The 19,916-nt window shown below is 51.7% G+C and overlaps 5 protein-coding genes across 5 annotated transcripts; 2 read left to right on the forward strand and 3 right to left on the reverse strand.

Moving 5' to 3' along the window:
* Positions 1–251: 251 nt before the first annotated feature.
* On the forward strand, positions 252–7,685 carry ALTATR162_LOCUS7555 (uncharacterized protein; the record flags this gene model as incomplete). The annotated part of the gene is made up of 5 exons (XM_043315183.1): positions 252–1,035; positions 1,080–1,430; positions 1,480–1,566; positions 1,615–3,129; positions 5,827–7,685. The coding sequence occupies 5 exons, from the start codon at positions 252–254 to the stop codon at positions 7,683–7,685; spliced, it is 4,596 nt and encodes a 1,531-aa protein (XP_043171118.1).
* A 1,033-nt stretch (positions 7,686–8,718) lies between these two features.
* Positions 8,719–10,521, reverse strand: ALTATR162_LOCUS7556 (uncharacterized protein; the record flags this gene model as incomplete). The annotated part of the gene is made up of 2 exons (XM_043315184.1): positions 8,719–10,132; positions 10,181–10,521. The coding sequence occupies 2 exons, from the start codon at positions 10,519–10,521 to the stop codon at positions 8,719–8,721; spliced, it is 1,755 nt and encodes a 584-aa protein (XP_043171119.1).
* An 852-nt stretch (positions 10,522–11,373) lies between these two features.
* Positions 11,374–12,785, reverse strand: ALTATR162_LOCUS7557 (uncharacterized protein; the record flags this gene model as incomplete). Its single annotated transcript, XM_043315185.1, has 5 exons — positions 11,374–11,892; positions 11,951–12,440; positions 12,491–12,563; positions 12,618–12,667; positions 12,721–12,785. The coding sequence occupies 5 exons, from the start codon at positions 12,783–12,785 to the stop codon at positions 11,374–11,376; spliced, it is 1,197 nt and encodes a 398-aa protein (XP_043171120.1).
* Positions 12,786–13,081: 296 nt separating this feature from the next.
* On the forward strand, positions 13,082–16,175 carry ALTATR162_LOCUS7558 (uncharacterized protein; the record flags this gene model as incomplete). The annotated part of the gene is made up of 3 exons (XM_043315186.1): positions 13,082–13,101; positions 13,152–15,867; positions 15,930–16,175. The coding sequence occupies 3 exons, from the start codon at positions 13,082–13,084 to the stop codon at positions 16,173–16,175; spliced, it is 2,982 nt and encodes a 993-aa protein (XP_043171121.1).
* A 1,904-nt stretch (positions 16,176–18,079) lies between these two features.
* ALTATR162_LOCUS7559 (uncharacterized protein) lies at positions 18,080–19,750 on the reverse strand (the record flags this gene model as incomplete). Its single annotated transcript, XM_043315187.1, has 1 exon — positions 18,080–19,750. The coding sequence occupies one exon, from the start codon at positions 19,748–19,750 to the stop codon at positions 18,080–18,082; it is 1,671 nt and encodes a 556-aa protein (XP_043171122.1).
* Positions 19,751–19,916: the final 166 nt, after the last annotated feature.

The following is a 19,916-nucleotide window of genomic DNA, read 5'->3' on the forward strand; positions in this document are numbered from 1 at the left end:
TGTAGATATGTGTGGGAGATGAACGTGGGGAGAGTCAAGTGGAGCGAACTGTGGTTGTAGGCATCAGAGTGTAGACGGCCCGCCAAGGCGCTAGACTGCGGGCCTGCGCATGGGGAAGGAAACACCGATTGGGTAAGGTTCATCGCGCGCGTACCTTTCGTGTTGTTCACAGACATAGTTGGACATACCAGTTCGCACGATTCAGTCGATCTGGTGCGAGTTCATACGTCAGATAATATTTTCTCAGCAACATGCCAGACTTCCTAACAGCCGTATCCACCAAAAAGGTCAAAAATTCCGAACCTCTCATTCAAGAAGTCAAGAGCCTGAACATACAAGAAGATGCAGTTTCTGTCAACTCTACAGACTCTGCACTTGAAGCGCTCAAGAATCAACCTAGCCGCAAGACAGTCAATGCCGTTCTGGATTACTTTACTACGAAGGGATTTAGCCTCTTGCTACCGGAACCACTGAATGCAAGCATCGCGCACCAACTGATTAACGATACCATCCCGAATTACTGGAGAACTATCAAAGGCTCAGCCGAAGTTTCAAACCTCGCAAAAATACTCCGAAACCCTACAGGACTCGGACACATCAACACCAGGCTTCGTACGCTCATTGCAGACAGTCGTCAGAAGAAGGCTCCCGGCGAAGCGCGGAATACAGCCGAGCACATCGCAGATACCCTCGATGTCTTATCCTATATATTAATGGATAAACAAACATCCCACCTCGTGTTACAAGACGTCATAGCATTCAGCAAGAACCCAGTGCAAAGTAAACTCATCTGGAGAGAGTACCTCGCGCAAGTCGCGTCTGGTCGTCTGCTATCAATCGCAGCAGAGGCTGAAGACATACTTAAAAAGAATGATAAGACGTATGGAGAAACTAACTGGGTAGCCGATGGTAAGGAATATGCGGCATGGCTAGGACGCAACATCGCCATCTTGCTCGAGCACAGTTCGAATAGCGAGGAGTATCTCGCCGCCGCTGTAGAGCTATGTTCGAAGGCACTAAGCTTGGGCTATACTGGTACGTCAGCGCATTAGTTATTTGGATCCACTCTGACAGCATAGATCGCATTATAACCTCTCTCTTCGATACATTGATTGATCTTGGCTCGATAGAGCGCTTCACCAACCTTCTGTCTCAAATGAAGACGTTTGAGCAGCGGAAATACCTCAACGCAATAGCCGTTTTTGTGGTTAAAGAGTACTTCTTTACAGACAATTTTAGCAAAGATGACAGGCCTATTGCAGCCTCTAGCACTGTGTCCTCTGCTGCTGCGCTATTTCACACACTTATCGAGGACGACGACGTTCTGAAAGAGCATCTCGTTTCATCCCTTACTCGATCGACAATACCTGCGCTTGACGAGTCTCTGTTGGCCCGGCGCAGTGTCTTGGCTGCTCTAGCAAAAGATGAGGGTCAGTCTGGAACATACACCTGTGGCGACTTGGAACTAACAACCTGCAGAGAAATTACATAATCTTCTTGAGAACCTTATAAAGACTTTTGGCGACTCGGTATACATCAGACATACGCCTATACTTCAGCAAGAAGGTATGTAATATCTACACGGTATGCTTGTACTCAACTGACAAAGACCAGCTCTTGCCCAGACTCTTGCACTATGCAGTGGTTACGTAAAGCGTTCGCAGCCCATGTTTCTCAACATGATGGCAAAGTCAACATATCATGTCAACGGCATGTCGAATCGCATAGGTGCGGCATCTACACGGGCTCGCTTCTTGGGTATCGCAGTCGGCGTTGCGATCTCGAAAATGGTGGACAAGCCAGATCTTCAGCTCAAGTTCGAGTTAGAGGATGTGGAAGCAGAAGAAGCGAGCTGGTATCAACGTCTCACTGAGGTCGACGACAAAATTGGAGAAGTCAAGGATCTCAAGACAAAACGTCAGAACATTTCGTCCACAAAGAAAGTCCAGACGAAGCCCAAGCCAACACCCAAAGTATCTAAAGCGCCGGCGATCACCGAGATACAAGGCCCGTGGGTCGTTGAGGTCATGTCAGACTCTGATGATGAAGATGCAGACCTGATGGTGTACGAGAAGCCAGACTCCGATCCGGAAGATGACACAGACGACCCGACGGCTATCAACCGCAACAAGCCCACTGCGCCCGTCTATATACGAGATCTTATCGCAGGGCTACGAGATCAAGAGAACTACGATCGCCACGAACTCGCTTTAGCCACAGCGGCGTCCCTAATTCGACGTAAAGCGAACTTTGGAACTGAAGTAACCGATCATCTCGAAGAATTGGCCACTTTACTTACGGGCTTACAAGACAACTCAGAGCTAGAGGGCTTCGCGCAACAACGGCAGCAAGCTTTGATCGCCGTACTTCTCGCGAAGCCAGCGCAAATGGCGCAATGGTTCGCTCGGTCTTTCTTTTCAGGCGACTATAGTCTACAACAACGCATCGCTATGCTCACAACTCTCGGTCTTGGAGCGCGTGAATTGGCAGGAATGAAGGACACATCAACCGACCCCCTGGTACCTGCAAAGCCAGACTTCCCCAGCAAACAGCTCCCACCACACCTCCACAAAATATACGCCGAGGAAAGCAATGCACCTACAGTAGCTAGGATCTCAAGCAGCATGGCGCGTGAGATGCTATCACCCATCGCTAGCCAAGCAGCCGATCAGCTCAGCGGCCCCAATATCCTGAAAGTCCGAACGTTTTCCTCGCGTATGGAAGTCGAGAAGAAGCGCCATAAGCCAATACCCAACGCACTTGCGCAGATCGTGGCAGATAACTTCTTCTTTCCAATCACGGGTCGCTGGTGGCTCCAGATCCGCGCGAATAGCGACTCGATCTATGCGTCTACTCACCTCCTCCCTCCCTTTCTACAGACTTTGTCATTGTTACTGAACGCATCTGGCCCGAACACACTCGCATTACCGCAGATGACGCACGAATACTGGGACCTACTGTTGTCGGTGCGCGGCCTTGCGAGTAAGGATAAGAATGTACTGAACGCCGTCTTGTTCGGCTTCTTGATGTTGCTTGAAACAAACGAGAACAAGGAGCGCGTAGCTACGGAGCAAGGCAAGGAGCTTATAGAGACGCAGACTTGGGTGAGGATGGTATTCGAAGGCTTAGGTACGGGGAGCGAGGAGGACGAGAGGGTGCGAGTGCTGGCTGCCGGGGTGGTGGTAAGATGCCAGGAGGTGATTGAGAAGTACCAGCGGAGGATGGCGGGAGCGCTGATGGACTATTAGCGTGGACGTAGACATGTGCTTCGTGGAAGACGTGGGAGGGTCAAGGACCGGGTGCCGCATCATCTTAGAAAAGTTTGTAACTGAGATCATACTGCTGCCTAGGCTCCTGCGCTTCGCAGTGGATGAGTTCAACTACCGCAAATACATGTTACCCACGAACACCCTGGAGATCCAGTAGCAGACGACGGAGAATTGCTTCAGCGTAGTGACACCGGGCACGAGTGACCTCACTCAACATTCTGTCGAGATGCGCAGGACGGTAACTGCAGTAACGCTTGAGCGCAGTGCGACACACCAATGTGACACGAACCTAGGGATGATATTCCGCAGTCGGTTGGCGGCGACCTAGTGACCCAACGATCCTCAGGAACGTGTGCGCGAGAGGCTGGTGCTACGAAGCCATCGGCGCTCAAGAATACCCAGGCAAAGGCGAAACAAGCAATGCAACGCGTACCCCTAACCTTCCGGTCCTACAGCGCTCACAACAAACCAAAAATCTCTTGCTCTCGCTACACAACCCAACTCTTCTTCCTCAAGACACCGCATAAAGCGACGTCGTCAATGAAAAAGCAACACAGACGTGTGACCAGCAAAAATTGCCCCGCCGAGATTCCCGAAGGAAGCTCGTGAGAATCCAGTACCGCGTTGTGCAATGCAGACCAGACGCTCAGATTAACCCAATCTTTGAGCTGGGTAATCGCAAGAAGGTAAGTATGCCCTATTAGATTCGGGAGCGAGCTGGAATATATAGACAGATATGCTTGGCACGCTAAAGGTCAGGTGACAAGAAACTAGACGGTGAGGGTACGCTGGCGAGCTGTGCGCGTGTGAGCCCCGGTAGTAATAGTGGACAGGGTGGTTGGGGTGGTCGGTGCGTGGAGTCGTGATTCGTGACGGCTTTGTATCGTAGCACTAAGCCAATCACAGCCATCACCAGACTTGCGCTACGACGAAGCTCGTTATTCTGTAATTTGTGCTTGGTGAAGGCTTACCTAAAGGTATTCATGAGATCTTACGGTGATGTGCTGACAAGAGGGATGGCAATGTATACCTCTATCTACCTAGGTAGGGTGTTCAATGTAACTTATCAAAGACGGGCCTCTTCGTACTACTCCTACTGCGTCCAGCCCAAACTGACCTCAATCGCTTCTTTGTATATGGACACGTCTCCCTCGTCACGGTTGCTAGATCCCACCACCAGTTCAGCATGGGCTCAAGCTACAGCCCATTTCATGGACGTTCCCACCGATCACACAATGAATCCTAGCTTCAGGACTCCAGCCAGCCTAGAACTGCGATAGCACCTCCTGTATCATCCCCACGGAGCCATGCATCCGTGGAGGGATTTTCTGGGCTTCCTGGTACCCAAGTAATGAGCTTGGTCTCATTCAAGTATGTCGTCTCAATGGCGCGGTTGTCGTCTTTGATAAATGATAAGAAGATCGGAAAAATTTAACAACATTGTAGACTTCTAGGTTGCCCTTTACACACGTAGTATTCTTATTTCTTAGGTAGAAAGAAGGCCTTGCGATCTTACTGAGTAAGAAGTACCTAGGTTTTGGAACCTTGGACAAAATGTTCATGTAGCCTCCTAGTAGCAAGGTGTGGAGGACGAAGATGATAGGGTCGTCGCGAACAGCGAATTCACACCTCCACCAGCGCCCTTCTTCATCGATACAGTTGTCTGGGGCTCCAAACCTATGCGCAACGTGCCTTGGTCGTTTCCCGCTATCTTTGATGGCAAATATCTGTTTGGTAAAATAACCAGACGTCTTCTTTCTCAACAGCCGCCTTCCAGGCACGTGCGCACGCGTCTTGAGATAGCCTAGGCTCGAGCTCTGTACGCCGTTGTAAAGTTCAAGCTTTTCCAAAGTCATGGAGATGATGTGGTTCATACTTTGAAACATTATGTGAGAGGCGCCTAGATTAGCTCATGCAGCATACCTAGGTAAGGTGCAAAGGACACTATTGTTAGAGTTGTCGCGCCGACCGGGCAGAGCCGCGCGGTTTCTTTCCCGCTGGGAGCTGCGAAGCGCCGCGACGTATATAGCACGCAACCCTAGATTACAGCACCTAAGCGCCTACATTGTAATATCCACTACAATGATGGTGACTCCGGACGTATGTAAAGTGCAGCACATCACGTACCTGGATACTCCAGACAAAGACCACCTGCACATACCATCACAGCGAACTCTTTACAACTCCCTTCAATATGCTCTGCGAAGTATGCACCAGCATGCTTACCCGACGGACGGGTTTTATCTTCACTGGCGCCCCAGACCTTTGGTTTGAGCACCACAAATCCACAAAGACGCTCCGGCAATCAATCGGCATACATTGTCCAATCTGCACACACCTTGCTCATATGCTGAGCCAGAACACTGATATCTCGAGAGATCAGCCTGTGACTGTCCAGGCTTGCCTGAAGAAAGTACATCAAACGCCTCATGGTTCGAAAGGATATGAGTTCACATTGGATCTTATACTTGGGAAGGGCCGCGAATGTCGTTTTCTCCTAGCCAAGATTGGTATTGCTTCCCTGACCTTTCACATGATGCTTTACTGACACATGTAGACCCCAGAGCTCATGTGGCTCCTCGCCAAAAGACGTCGAACGATTTCTTGGACACGTCACAAACGTGGATGAAGAGGTGCAAATGCGCAAAGTCTTGGGAAGCGCCTGGCGAGAGATGGTATCCTCGTCGTCTACTAGACTTGCAAGAGCTGCGTGTTAGTTTTAAGGACCCAAGAAATGCAAGAATTCGTTTGGTGGAGTCAGCAGAATCTCTAGGCCTGCAAGCAACGAGCGGTAGGGATCATCGCATCAGGTCAAGGCGCGATGACGATCGATATGTCACATTAAGCCACTGCTGGGGCAAGCCGATACCCGGCGTGATTCCTCTAAGGCTGACATCTGAAACTGAGAGACGCTTCAAGACGGAGGGCATCAGACTCCAGGAGCTGCCCAAAACATTCCGAGACGCAGTTGTGTTCGCTTCACGCCTAGACAAGGTCGGATTCATATGGATTGATTCACTTTGTATTCGACAACCCCTCTCGAGGGCACAGGATCAGCTACAAGACTGGTTCGAGCAAAGCAGATACATGGGAACTGTGTACCAAAAGGGCTTCCTGAACATCTCCGCAACTGCTTCGTCCGACGGAAATGGGGGATTGTTCTTTGATGAGCGACCCGAGCACCTCTGGGAGAACAACGTCAACGTGTATTACCCTGAAGATAACCCCCTCGTACCGAAGAGAGCTGCCACCGCAGAACTGGATGCCTATACGAGATGCACAGTGATTGAAAACTCCGCTTGGGAGAGTCTGGTGGAGTTGGCCCCCGTTAACCGACGAGCCTGGGTCTTCCAGGAGCGCTTGCTATCGCCACGGGTTCTACATTTCGGTTACAATCAACTTGCATGGGAATGTTGTGAGTTTCAAAGCAGCGAGAACCATTCTAATGAGCAGCTGGCTATCGTCCAAACAAGGCGTTTAAAACATTTGACACCCGCTGTTGGCTGTGCGTCGCGGGAGATGCGGCTGAAGGGTATCCTGGACCCAGACCTACACTTACGGAACTTGTACACATACGAACTATGGAAAACGGTTGTGGAGACGTACTCCCAGACGCAGCTTACCAAGTTCGAAGACAAGCTCATCGCCTTAGCTGGTGTCGCTAAGCTATTTCAGGAATCCTTGTTCAAAACGGAGCCCGGGCAGAAATACGTCGCCGGACTTTGGAGCAATCACCTTGAGAGCCAGTTGCTTTGGTGCGTGAAAGAAGCGTGCAGAGGCGACGGTGCATTCGATAACCCCGCCCGACGACACCCAGAAGGCGGTCCCTCGTTCTCCTGGGCCTCAATTGACAGTCCACACGGCGTCACATATAACGATGTCACGGATTACAGATCGCCGTCAGACTCTACCAAAGAGTTGCTCTTCAAAGCAGTAGATTATAGCATCAGCCTAGCCGACCCAAAGAACCCCTTTGGGATGGTCACAGCCGGTCGACTACTCCTTGCACCTCGCCATCTCCGCCGCATAGAACTGTACAAATTGCCAGTTTCGCGTAGAGTGCCGTTTGCTTGGCGTCTAAAGATCGAGCCTCAACCAAAGCGACCAAAAGAGTATACCAACATTTACCTCGACGCTCCAGACTCTGACGTGGACATCTTTCGACCCGACGCACAGATGTACTGTATGCCAGCAGCTCATGGGGAGCGGACAGTGAGGAAGCAGGACGGATATCTCTACTGCTTGTTGCTGAAATACGAAGCCTCGATTTCGTATACGTCAAATAAGAATGGGGGTAAGGAAGGTCGTTACCGAGCATTCCGACGCGTTGGTATTGCGAAGATGAGTAACATGGATGAACGGGGTCAGAATGCTTTGAAGGAAGAAGGCACGAGGGAGATCATCTACTTATGCTGAGGCGATATTCTATTTACTTGCAAAGGGGCGTTGGTGACCAAATTAGTTAGTAACGAATGCCAAAGTGTTCGAGGTAATAACATACCAAGCAGCTTGTTCTCGAGGTACGTCGGAATTGTACCTTACCCCACCTTCCAGAATCCGACCCTCAACCCCACTTTGAGCAGCGTCTCGACGGTAGTTCTCCACTCGCACCTACAATGGCTTAACAATATATATTACACGGGTCCCAAAATCTTCATCGATTACCTAATCGGGCGCTTGGGTAAGCTGCCACTCGCTCCAACTCTACAACACAATATCTAACAATCCGAAGTCTAGGGGTATGATTTGTAAGACACCACCAACATCCACTCATTCGCAACTCATTCCTAACATTCAACTTCAGTCGCTTCGCATACTTCTGCGTAACTTGTGAAAGGTCGTGGGTTCAATTCCCACAGCGTCCACATTCTTTTTGCCATTTTTTGGTGCTCGTTGTCGATGCAGATAGTGAGCTAGCTAGCTAGCTGTGGGGCAGGCGATTAATTAGGGCTGCGGTTCCTGCGACTGCTTCTTTTCTGCTTGCTATCTTTTTGCCATTGCTTTCGCGGTCTTTTGTTTTCTCCTCGCTAGGTGTAACAACAGTTGCTAGCGTACGGATGAGGGCAGCAAAAAGCAGCTGCAAGTGGGCGTGCAGCGAACGTGAGGGGTGTATCGTCCAACTCTCTTCTAGGAGCAAAACGAAATAGGAACCTTGGATACTGTATTTGCCCCATGGAGAGACAAGTTTTTTCCTTTTACACTGTTTGCGTTGACTTAGTGGCAAGCTTTGCTTATTCGTCTGCCTCAGAACGAGCTGATCATAGCACATCACAGCAATCAGTAAGAAAACATATGCAGATCAAATCCAAATGTATTGTTGCCAATGTTCAAAAGATATATACAAAGAAACCAGGGGTATATGTGCGCCATGTCCAACCACCCAACCAACCAACCAAGTCAACAACCAGTGTGACTCGTAAAACCATCGCCGTCGTTCATCTAGCACCGCTTAGTGCCTTGCGTGATGCCTTGTAAGCCTCTGCCTGTGCTCCCTGATATGTCTTGCCATGCGTGCGCTTCTGGCAGCGGCAGCAGGTGCTGGTGTCTCGGCTGGTGCGCCAGCAGTGACGGTAGCATACACCGTCTCATATACTGTGTGTATGGCTTGAACGGTGTCTGTGACGGTGGGAGCGGCTGGGTCTGCTGGAGGGGCCTTGATAGCATCGGTGGGCGCTGGAGCAGGCACTGCGGGCGCAGCAGGTGCTTGAGATGCAGCGGGTACATTTGAAGGTTGAGCAATGCTCTGTGCGGTGCTGGGAGCGGCTACTGCGCCACTCGAGTTTTGAGTAGGACTGCTAGTATTCTCAGGAAGCGACGCGGCAGGTGTCGTTGATGGTGACGTCTCGTTGGAAGATCCATCGCCACTACCTCCGCCACCTTTGGGCCATTGGAAACCGGACATAGGACCATTGTTTGTCGGTGCTGGAGCTGGCGCGTTGATCTGCGTGGTTGGTGCGACGATTGGACTTGGTGTTTCAGACGGAATGCTGGGAGAAGCATCGTCAGCAGGAAGTGAGGCCACTGGGGCGCTGGGGGGCGCAGAGGTGACCACCGAAAGTGTTTCGCTCGTCGGGATAGGTGCGAAGATACCGGATACGGAGGGGGTGATGAGCGAAGTTGGGACTGCAGGGTATCCAGACGGCACGGGAATGTCAGAAGACACGGCAGGCGTCTCCGATGGAACAGGGACAGGGGAATAGGCAGCGCTGCTCTGCTCTGGCACCGAAGAGGGCTGAGGAGCAGAGCCGTATCCACCATTGTCTTGGTACACCTTCAACGAATTGATCGTCCAGTATGCCTCGGTGAAAGCCTCTGGGTTGTCCCGTACCCATTCCTCGCATGTTGATGCCTTCTTGCTGCAAGAACTGCCCGTGGCGTTCCAAACACTGCTGCTGCCCGCCCATTGTCCACAGAACGTGGTGTCAAAGACAATCTGCTGCTGCTTGAATGTGTTCTCGATATCGCAGGCACCGGCGAACTTGGCAGCAGGTTTGCCCCATCCGCTGGGGTCTGGGCTGTCACCGAGAACGTCTTCCGGAATGGAGTCGCGCGGAAAGAAGTAAACACTGATGGCTTCGGCGGTCCATTGAGTCGCGTATACACCTCCACCAATCTCGTTCAAGCCTGCACCGTAGCTCTTGGTCGAGGGGTGTTCGATGGAGCATCCTGCATTCTTTGACTGGTCCTCGGCAGCGACATCGCAGTTTCCCGTAGTCACGGAACCGGCGAATTGAGTGGTGTCTTCGCCAATCTGGCAACCTGGGCCTGTGTGGAGGGTCATGCCGTTGTTCGTCTGGTCGTTCACGCCTTCGATGATATCAATCTCGCCGTTCTTTGGCCAGTTGGGACCGGTAGTCCAAAAGCTACGACATGTCAGCGACGTAAATCTATATCAAGTCCAGTCTACTTACGCTGGCCAAGTGCCACAGCCAAAGGGCATGTGGGCGACATCCACCACAATCAACCCGCTATCGTACGTCTTCTTGCTCTCGATACGAATACTGGGCCTACCCTCTGGAGTCTGGTTCTGTGTGTCCACGCCCCATGATATCGCTGAAGTAGACGAGTTGATGAGATTCGTCTGTCTTGCCGTAGCTTCGTCGACATACTGGACAAAGCCTTCTGTGGGGTCGGGTCCGGTAAAGAAGTCAAAGGCCCCGTAAAAGTCCGTCATGTAGTCATCCTCGAGAACATAGCCAGCTATGCTCAGTTGGAAAAAGGCCGCAGCCGAAGTGAGTGTGGAGAAACGCATCTTCAAGACGCGGAAAGATAAAGAAGATAGTAATGAGTGACTGCGTACTAGACGCGTGAAGAAAAAAGACACAAGAACTGAAGAGACGGCAGTACGAGATGGCAATGTAACCAGGTACCAGATGGTCCAAAAGGGACGACCTACCTATATATGCAGGCCTAAGATGGATCCGTGCCAACGTCCCGGACATGGCAGCCATCGATTCGCCCCAAGGGCCTCGTCTACTGACTAGACGAGTGCGGGAGAGTGTACATCTCCCGTTAGGCACATGGGCTTGGTTTCAACATCACGGGAATTATAGACGGACCAAGTTGATCTCCGGTTAGCAACATTGAGGGGACCTGCAGGAACCAGTCAGGCACGTATGATGGGGGATCGATAGCGCTGGGCAAGGCTGCCCGGATGTTTAACCAAACGTGCGCTGTTTCATGAGAAATGGGACGGATGGCCCGTTGGTGAACGGACATAGGTGCTTGAAACAGACAGAAGCGCACATCCTTGTCGATACGTGGCGGAGACTACGGGTATTATTGATGGCCTGAGGCATTTGCCGTGGTTGCCGAAATGTGATTCGCTGTTGACGCATTGAAACGCGTGGTGATGGAGGTTGGGATGAAGGAGAGCGGTTGCTGGCCAATGCTGCGCGCAGGTGTTGGCGCTTTCCGAAGCGAGCGCAGTGTTCCACCCGTCTGAAACCAACTATTCGACCAATGATTCGTTCAAGACGATTAACCAAACTCTGGAAATATATATGCTTGTTGCAGGCGGGTGTAAAGATCTGGCCCGTGATGTACGTATAATTATCTTGATTCATATCTAGCATTACGCGTCGTCATTAATGTGATGGGACAGCTACTGCATCGACTCAACTACGATGGCAGAGGCACCACCACCACCGTTGCAGATACCGGCACAGCCAATCTTGCCCTTCTTCTCCCGTAGTACACCGAGCAATGTAGTTGTGATCCTGGCGCCGGAAGCACCAAGCGCATGGCCGAGGGCGACAGCACCACCGTGCAGGTTGACCTTGTCTTCTTGAATACCAAGGATCTTCATGTTAGCGAGGGCAACGACACTGAAGGCCTCGTTGATCTCGAAGGCATCGACAGCGGAGAGTTCCACCTTTGCGTGCTTCAGAGCCTTGGGCATGGCGAGCGCAGGAGCAGTGGTGAACTTGGAGGGGTTTTGCTCAGCGTCACCCCAGCCGAGGATCTTAGCGATGGGCTTGAGGCCGTGCTTCTTGACAGCTTCCTCAGAGGCAAGGACAAGAGCAGCAGCGCCGTCGGAGAGCGGTGAAGCGTTGGCGGCGGTGACGGTTCCGTTTCCAGGCTTGAACGAAGGCCTCAGTGTGCGGGTCTTTGCCTCGTTGAACTGCGAGTGATGAGTAAGAAAGTGCCGATTAGTGAACATGACAAAGGCGGCGACTTACGTTCTTGGGCTCGTCGTCGCGGTCAACAACGACCGGAGGCTTGCCGCGTCCTACAGGGACCTCAATGGGGGCGATTTCCTCCTTGAACCAGCCAGCCTCGTGCGCAGCGTTGGCCTTCTTGTAGGAGCGGATGCAGTATTCATCCTGGTCCTCACGAGAGAAGCCGTGGTCGTCGGCGCACTCCTCACCCTGCAGACCCATATGCTCCTTCTTGTATGCGTCGGTCAGACCATCCTTCAGCAGACCGTCGACCAGCGGTTGGTCTCCGAACTTGGCGCCGGTCCTCAGGTTGGGGAGGTAGTGGGGGGTGTTGGACATGCTCTCGGTGCCTGCTGCGACGACAATGTCCGCATTGCCGGTTATGATGGTCTGCGCGCCAACAATGAGGGCCTTGATGGACGAGGCGCACACCTTGTTGATGGTGGTTGCGACGGTCGACTCGGGGAGGCCAGCGCCAATGGCACACTGACGGGCTGGGTTCTGACCAAGGCTAGAGGCTTGTCAGTATAAATCCCCCGAAACATTCGGTGTATTTCGTACTTTGCGGAGAGGACATTGCCAACAAAGACTTCCTCGACGTCGGTGGGCTTGATACCAGCGCGCTCAACAGCAGCTGCATAGCGTTGTTAGCCTGATATGCCGTTCAAATTATAGCAAGCCTACGTACCCTTGATGGCGTGGGAGCCCAGCTGGACAGCACTCAGGCTCGAGAGGGAGCTGTTGTCGCGTGAGTTGGCGTTGCCCCTCTTCTCTCTCACTGGAAAACATACCCCAAAAACATGCCCGTAGGCGTACGGGCAGCCGAGACAATGTAAACTGGGGGGAGGGACGACATGTTGGGTATCTTGGACGTGGGAGAAAGCGGGTGGAAAGTGCAGAGAGGGTATACAGGCGTGCCTTTGAACAAATACCCCGATTACAGCAGGGACATCTTTTTGAAGTTTAGCCTGGCGCGACAACGGCGGCCAGGGTAAGAACTCGTCCCTGCGTCGCCTCGAAGGCCCATTGGCTGACCGGCACCTCCGCTCTCACCGCCTAACGCTAGCCCGCGGAACCACCCTCTGAACTTTTGCGACAGCTTCGAGCTCGACGCGCATCATCACCGCGCATATACCCACCCATACCGCCACCATGGATGACCTTTACGACGAGTGAGCACCCCCGCTCGCTGCACAAATACTACGCGACTGACTTGTGACAGGTTCGGAAATTTTATTGGCGAGGCCGAGTCCGACGACGATGTCCAGAGCACCGGCGAGGCAGCAGACGCCTATGTCCTTGACGACGAGGACGAGCCCGAGACGAATGATCAGCAATTGATGGAGGTGGACGAAGGGCCATCCAACGCCGTAATCCTCCATGAAGACAAGCAATACTACCCTTCCGCGTCCGACGTATATGGCCCAGATGTCGAAGTATTGGTGCACGAGGAAGACACGCAGTCGCTGGCGCAGCCCATCATCGCGCCCGTAGTGCAGAAGAAGTTTACCATTCAAGAGACAGATTTGCCCCCGGTGCACCACTCAAGGGAGCTCTTGACGGATTTGATGAACTTCCCCGATCAGATACGAAATATCGCCATCGCTGGACATTTGCACCATGGAAAGACGGCATTCATGGATATGCTGGTCATGGAGACACACGACATCCAAGATCGTCTGGACTACAAGAGGGGAAAGAAGCGGGAGGAACAGCTGAGATACACCGACGTACACGTGCTCGAACGCGAACGAGGCCTCTCTATCAAGGCCGCACCCATGAGCCTAGTCCTCCAGAACACCAAGTTGAAGTCGCATCTCTTCAACATTCTCGACACCCCTGGACATGTAAACTTCGCCGACGAAGTTGCCGCCTCATTGCGCCTGGTCGACGGAGTAGTCTTGGTGGTGGACGTGGTTGAGGGCGTCCAAGTAAACACAGAGCAGATTATAAAGCACGCGGTGCTGGAAGATCTGCCCCTCACACTTGTAGTCAACAAGATGGACCGATTGATCCTCGAACTTAAGCTCCCACCCAGCGACGCATACTTCAAGATCAAGCACGTAATTGAGGAAGTCAACACGGTCATCGAAAACACCATCCCGGGACGCGGCGAGAGCAGACGGGTAAGCCCTGAGAAAGGCAATGTCGCTTTCGCTTGCTCCAGCATGCGATGGTGCTTCACCATCCAGTCCTTCGCGAAGATGTACTCTGACTTTTACCCTGGCCCATCCAAGCTGCCTGGATTCGGCGTTCCGATGAAGGGCCTGGATATCGACAAATTCGCAATGCGACTTTGGGGCGACATCTTTTACAACCCTGAGAGCCGGAAATTCAGTCGCAAGCGGCAGGAGGAGGGCTCACAACGGTCCTTTGTGCATTGGATTCTGGAACCTGTCTACAAGATCTACTCACACACACTTAGCCAGAGCCCGGATGACCTCAAGGACACGCTCGACACACTAGGCATCCGACTGAAGCCATCCGAATACAAGACAGACGCGAAGGAGCTGATGCGACTCGTATGCCAACAGTACTTTGGACCGTCTCTGGGTTTCGTAGACATGATCACCCAACACGTTCCATCGCCTGAAGAAGGAGCACAGCGACTACTACAACGACACTACACTGGACCACTGGATACAAAGACCGCTGAAGCCATGCAAAGGTGCGATCAGAACGGACCTCTAGTGATACACGTTACGAAGCTCTTCAATGCGACAGACGCGAAATCGTTCACCGCACTAGGCCGCGTAATGAGTGGTACCGCAACTTCGCCGCAGTCGGTGCGTGTACTTGGTGAAGGCTACACGATTGAGGATGAAGAAGATATGGTCGTTGCGACGGTTACGGACACATGGATAGCGCAGTCAAGATACAACATCCCCGTCAGTGGTGTTCCGGCAGGTAACTGGGTGCTGCTCGGCGGTGTCGACAACTCGATAGTCAAGACGGCGACTATTGTAGCCACCAAACTCCCCGAAGACGAAGACGCTTACATCTTCCGACCCATCCGCCACTTCTTCGAATCCGTATTCAAGGTCGCCGTCGAGCCCATAAACCCCTCCGAACTACCCAAGATGCTTGACGGTCTGCGCAAGATCAACAAGTCATATCCGCTCATCACAACCAAGGTCGAAGAATCGGGAGAGCACGTTGTTCTCGGTACTGGCGAGCTATACATGGACTGTGTCCTACACGATCTCCGTCGGTTATACGCTGACATGGAGATCAAGGTGTCAGATCCCGTCACAAGATTCTGTGAGACGGTCGTTGAGATGTCGGCCATCAAATGCTACGCGCTCACGCCGAACAAGAAGAACAAGCTTACCATGATTGCCGAGCCGCTAGACCCAGGTATCGCGGAAGACATCGAGGCTGGAAAGGTCAACATCAAGGATCCCGTCAGAGTAGTTGGAAAGTTCTTCGAAGAGAACTACGGATACGACTTGCTCGCTTCACGCAACATCTGGGCTTTCGGGCCCGACGATATGGGTGCCAACATCCTACAAAACGACACACTTCCCTCAGAGGTCGACGGCAAGACTCTGCGTTCAGTCCGGGACACACTTCGACAGGGTTTCAGCTGGGCTACCCGAGAAGGCCCGCTCTGCGAAGAGCCAATTCGCAACACAAAGTTCCGCATCACCGATGTTGAGCTTGCGCCAGAAGCCATCTTCCGTGGAGGTGGCCAGATCATCCCTACGAGTCGGCGAGCTTGTTACTCCAGTTTCCTGATGGCGAGTCCTAGGCTGATGGAGCCGGTATATTCTTGCAGCATGACCGGTCCTGCAGACACCAAGAGCAGCTTGTACACAGTCTTAGCACGTAGGAGAGGACACGTCCTGCAGGATGGGCCCATTGCGGGTACTCCGCTCTACAACGTCCGTGGTCTTATTCCGGTCATCGATTCTTTCGGTTTCGAGACCGATCTTAGGGTACGTACACAGATTCCATATCCACTGACATGACCTAGAGTACATGTACTGACTTCACGTAGATTCACACCCAAGGCCAAGTTTCCCTCTCTCTCGTCTTCGACCGCTGGTCCATCGTTCCCGGCGATCCTCTTGACAAAGACATCACAACCCGGCCGCTCGAGCCCGCAACTGCACAACAACTGGCACGCGATTTCGTGCTCAAGACAAGAAGGAGGAAGGGTCTTGCGGAGGATGTCACAATTAGCAAGTTCCTGGAACCGGAGCTTTTCCGGTCTCTCAAGGAGAGCGGCGTGCTCGATGGGTAGACAATTGGTTGTATAGCATACATTGGAGTCAACAAGGGAACGGCGCAAATTGGAAGCTACAAAAGCATATAGGGAAAGCGTGTTGGAGAAGCGCTCATGAAAGTGGCTGGTGAGTCGAAATGAAATATACCCGTTGCATGTCACTATAAACGCAGTCGCTACGCATGTATAAATGTCTCTGTTCGCTCGCCTTACTTCCTCCTACAACATTTATTTTAGGTTCAAAACCTGCGCGTCCAACTGGCATATCATTTCTCCGTGTTCTTCCCAACTTAAAATTAGAAAACGGCCTGACGATGTCGTCTTCCGGTTCCTTGTCTTTCCATAAAAAAGATAACATTCACGTTATGACTTGTTATCTTACCTGTCGTTCTCCCAAACCGAAAATGTCTAGGTGCCCACTCATGTCTGGGTTTGGCTCTGCGCTTTATCAAAACAACAAGCGAGAGTCTATGTTTGGACTGCTCTTGAGTTTTTCAAGACTGAGCTTGACTGGAAAATAGCTTATCCGACATGACAACTCTGTCTCGACCCCCTGATGCTGGCCTCTTAAAAACCGTCGTTGCACCCGTCATGTTCCCTCCGGTCTCGGAGAAACAACATGTACATTGAAAACAAGAACCAAGTAGCGCATGTGGAGTACTCAAACTTTTCCACCTCACAAACTCCAAATTACTTCTTGTCTTATATGACCGTCCATGGTCTATCATTCCAATGTATATATATTAGAACTATCAGTGCGACCCTTCCAAGGCCACTCCTCTTGATAACCAAAAGACAAAGGCAAATCTAGCATGTGCCAGTCTTCCCGGTCTTCAGCAGATGATAATGTCTCCGCAACTATGGGCTGTTGCTGTCAAATTACAAAAAACATTTACATCCCGCTGCCAGAGGAAATGCTTTGGAATACCAGCTACAAAACCTTTGGTGCACACAACTGATGGCCCAGTCTTTCTTTCTTCTGCACCGCGATACGAAGACGCAATGACGGAAATTACCTTACATGTCTGGCTGATATTGCGTTTTAAAACAATGTACCAACGTACCCATGTCCTCAGTCCTCAGTCCTTGACTTCTACTTTTATATTAAAGCATTCCCGGGCAGATGCAGCGACAGACGACGTCGCTTGTTGGTCCGATAGAAGTAGCAATTGTACTAATTCGCCTAGCCATACACCTTCGCCGGATGCATGTCGTTTGGTAGGTCCGACGTTTACAGCCCATACGATGCCTCGGAGTTGCTTTTGAAGACGTGTGAACATGTGCGTCTGTCAATGGTGTTTTGAACAGGGAAGAAGGGACGTAGACATTAATCGAGGCCTTCGATTTTTTTGTTGAAACAACGCCATACTTACGCCACTCAGTCTTTTGGAGAGGCGCAAAGACGCCATATGAAGAACGTGTTATGCGGACAGGGGAGAATATTTATATAGACGCAATGCCAAGCGTTGCGTTGCGCTAATCGTGTGTGGTGGTGACGAAGGTGATTGACAATAAACAAGTACATGATATATACCGGAATGTCTGGGTCTAAACAGAACCCCTGTGTTCAAGGCACGGTGGTGAGGCATTCGGGAAGCGATCCTGGAAACTACGATCAGAGCCGCCGAGGACTCAGGTTAGGGAGAACGAAGGTGGTGGTAGACCAATATTGCTTACGAGTGAGGGGAGGGATTGGTCGCTTAGGGTTCTCAAATTATTTTTAGAGAGGAAATACTTACTGTGAGAATACGAAAGCGTGATGCGGGTGCAATGGAATGAACTACGCGCGATGCAAGCAGCGTAGAATAGTATTGGGTATCAGAATACGCAGCAACATCTGGCCGAAGCCGACGAGAACGCAAAGCATAGGAGGAAACAACGCTCGCGACAAACCTGGCAAGGTCCAAAATCTTCACCTGCCATCACTTATACTGGTACTCGTTCTCGTCATCGCTGTCGTCTTGCCTTTCCAGCTCGTCCTCAATCTCCTCATTCAACAGGAGACCCATATCACACGTCTTCTCCCTAATCTTATCCGCCTCCTCCCTGTCGACAGCACAGTCATCCATGATCAACAGTATAGCCGCCTCTGGAACCATCACAGCCTGTACAAAGGCCGCGATACCAGATGCTTGCACAACGCGATCTTTGCAATTCTTGATGTCGACCTTCAGAGTATCCATCACGCTCTCTGTGATGACGCGACGACCGTGAGAACCATAGTAACCTGGGTACGCGGCTTTCTCGTCAAGAGCATATGATTCCAGTTCCTCCTGAACATCTTCCGCTAGATCTGTTCGCCGCGAGGGTACGGCAGCTGCTTTCCCAGTCAGCGCCAATGGCTCGTAACGGTCTCTGTGTATACTAGACTGGCTGTTGTTGAGTATCTGCGATAGAGTCGTCTTATATCTACGTATTCGCCTAGGAAGCGCTTTCCAGTCGATGTCAGGGTACCCCTTTTGCGTGTATTCCTTCTGTGCTGACTTCTTCTTGTGTGTATGGCAGAACGCAGATTTGTTCTTGACCGTCTTCTCCTTGCCTTTCCAGAAGTCCCAGTAGTCCTCCTGCTCGACGGACTTCGAACATAACAAGCATCGCGAGCCCTCCTCTTCTACTTGCGGAAGTTTGCTCATGTAGCTATCAATGTCGTCAAGGGCCTCTTGTGGTGCGCTGGAATCTGGTTGCGAGGACGATGGTCCTTGATTTTCCTTCCAACTGCTAAGCTGGTTCATAAGGTGGGCGGTTCTGGCGGCCTTCTCTGCTTTCAGCGACGTTGGGCTCTTCGATTTGATTCCTAGTTCTCTGTCCAACTCGTCGTCGTCGAACGCGGTAGGCGTAGCGCTGCCGCTTGCGCCTTTTGTGCCCTTCACTTTCTTTTCCACTTTACGTAGTCCTAGATCATTCATCTTTTGTTGTCTGTCACTGTCTTCCGGGAGCGCAAAGAGCTCTACATCGTCTATACCAGAGATATTTCCGTCACTCTGAGCATCGGCTTGTGATGTGCCTTTCTGCGGGTTGTTCTTTATTCGATTGGTTTGCGCAGTACTCCCGGACGCTGTTTTGCCGAACTTCTTCACGGGTGGTGCATGTATGTTCTTGGTCTTGGAACCATAACCTTTGCCATTCTTGTTGTTCTTCTGAGAAAGATGTTCCATACTCCACTCGATTGGGCCATCGCTGGCTGATTTTGCAGAGGACGCAGGGGTACTTTCTTTACTCTCGTTGAGCCCTCTTGTCGTTTTATGCGCTTGACCATTCTGATAGGCCCCTCTTGCGGGTGGACGTATTGCTTCAAGCTTGTTCTTCCCACCGGGCTTCCTCTGAGGTCTCCTTAGACCTAGAATCTCAGCACTGTTTGATGTAGGTATATCTGGTTGCGAGGGCTTGGCTGGCCGCCGTGGGGAAGGGTGCGATTCGTCGTCGGTCGACAGAGGTTCGGCGTTGATATCGGTTTCTCCTGGATTCTTTATTGGGGAAGTGTCGCCGTTCGCTCGTCTCTTGGGAGCCGGTTCTTCGTGGTCCTCCTCACCCGCATGTCGCTTTCCGCCAATGCTCTTTAACAATTTAGGCGTTTGCCTACTTAATGTTACCATTGCCGCGCATTGACAATGCAAATTCAACGAAAGGCAAAGATGCAGAAAGTTGTCGAAGTAAAAGCGATGTTGATGCACGTGAAAGCGGTGTCGTACCAGCAAAGATTCGAGTTGATGCAACGCGCCCTCGGATGTTCCACCCGTGGACGACGCGAACACCGCGTTC

Source organism: Alternaria atra (genome assembly GCF_907166805.1).
Source record: "Alternaria atra isolate CS162 genome assembly, contig: 28, whole genome shotgun sequence".
NCBI classification, from domain to species: domain Eukaryota; kingdom Fungi; phylum Ascomycota; class Dothideomycetes; order Pleosporales; family Pleosporaceae; genus Alternaria; species Alternaria atra.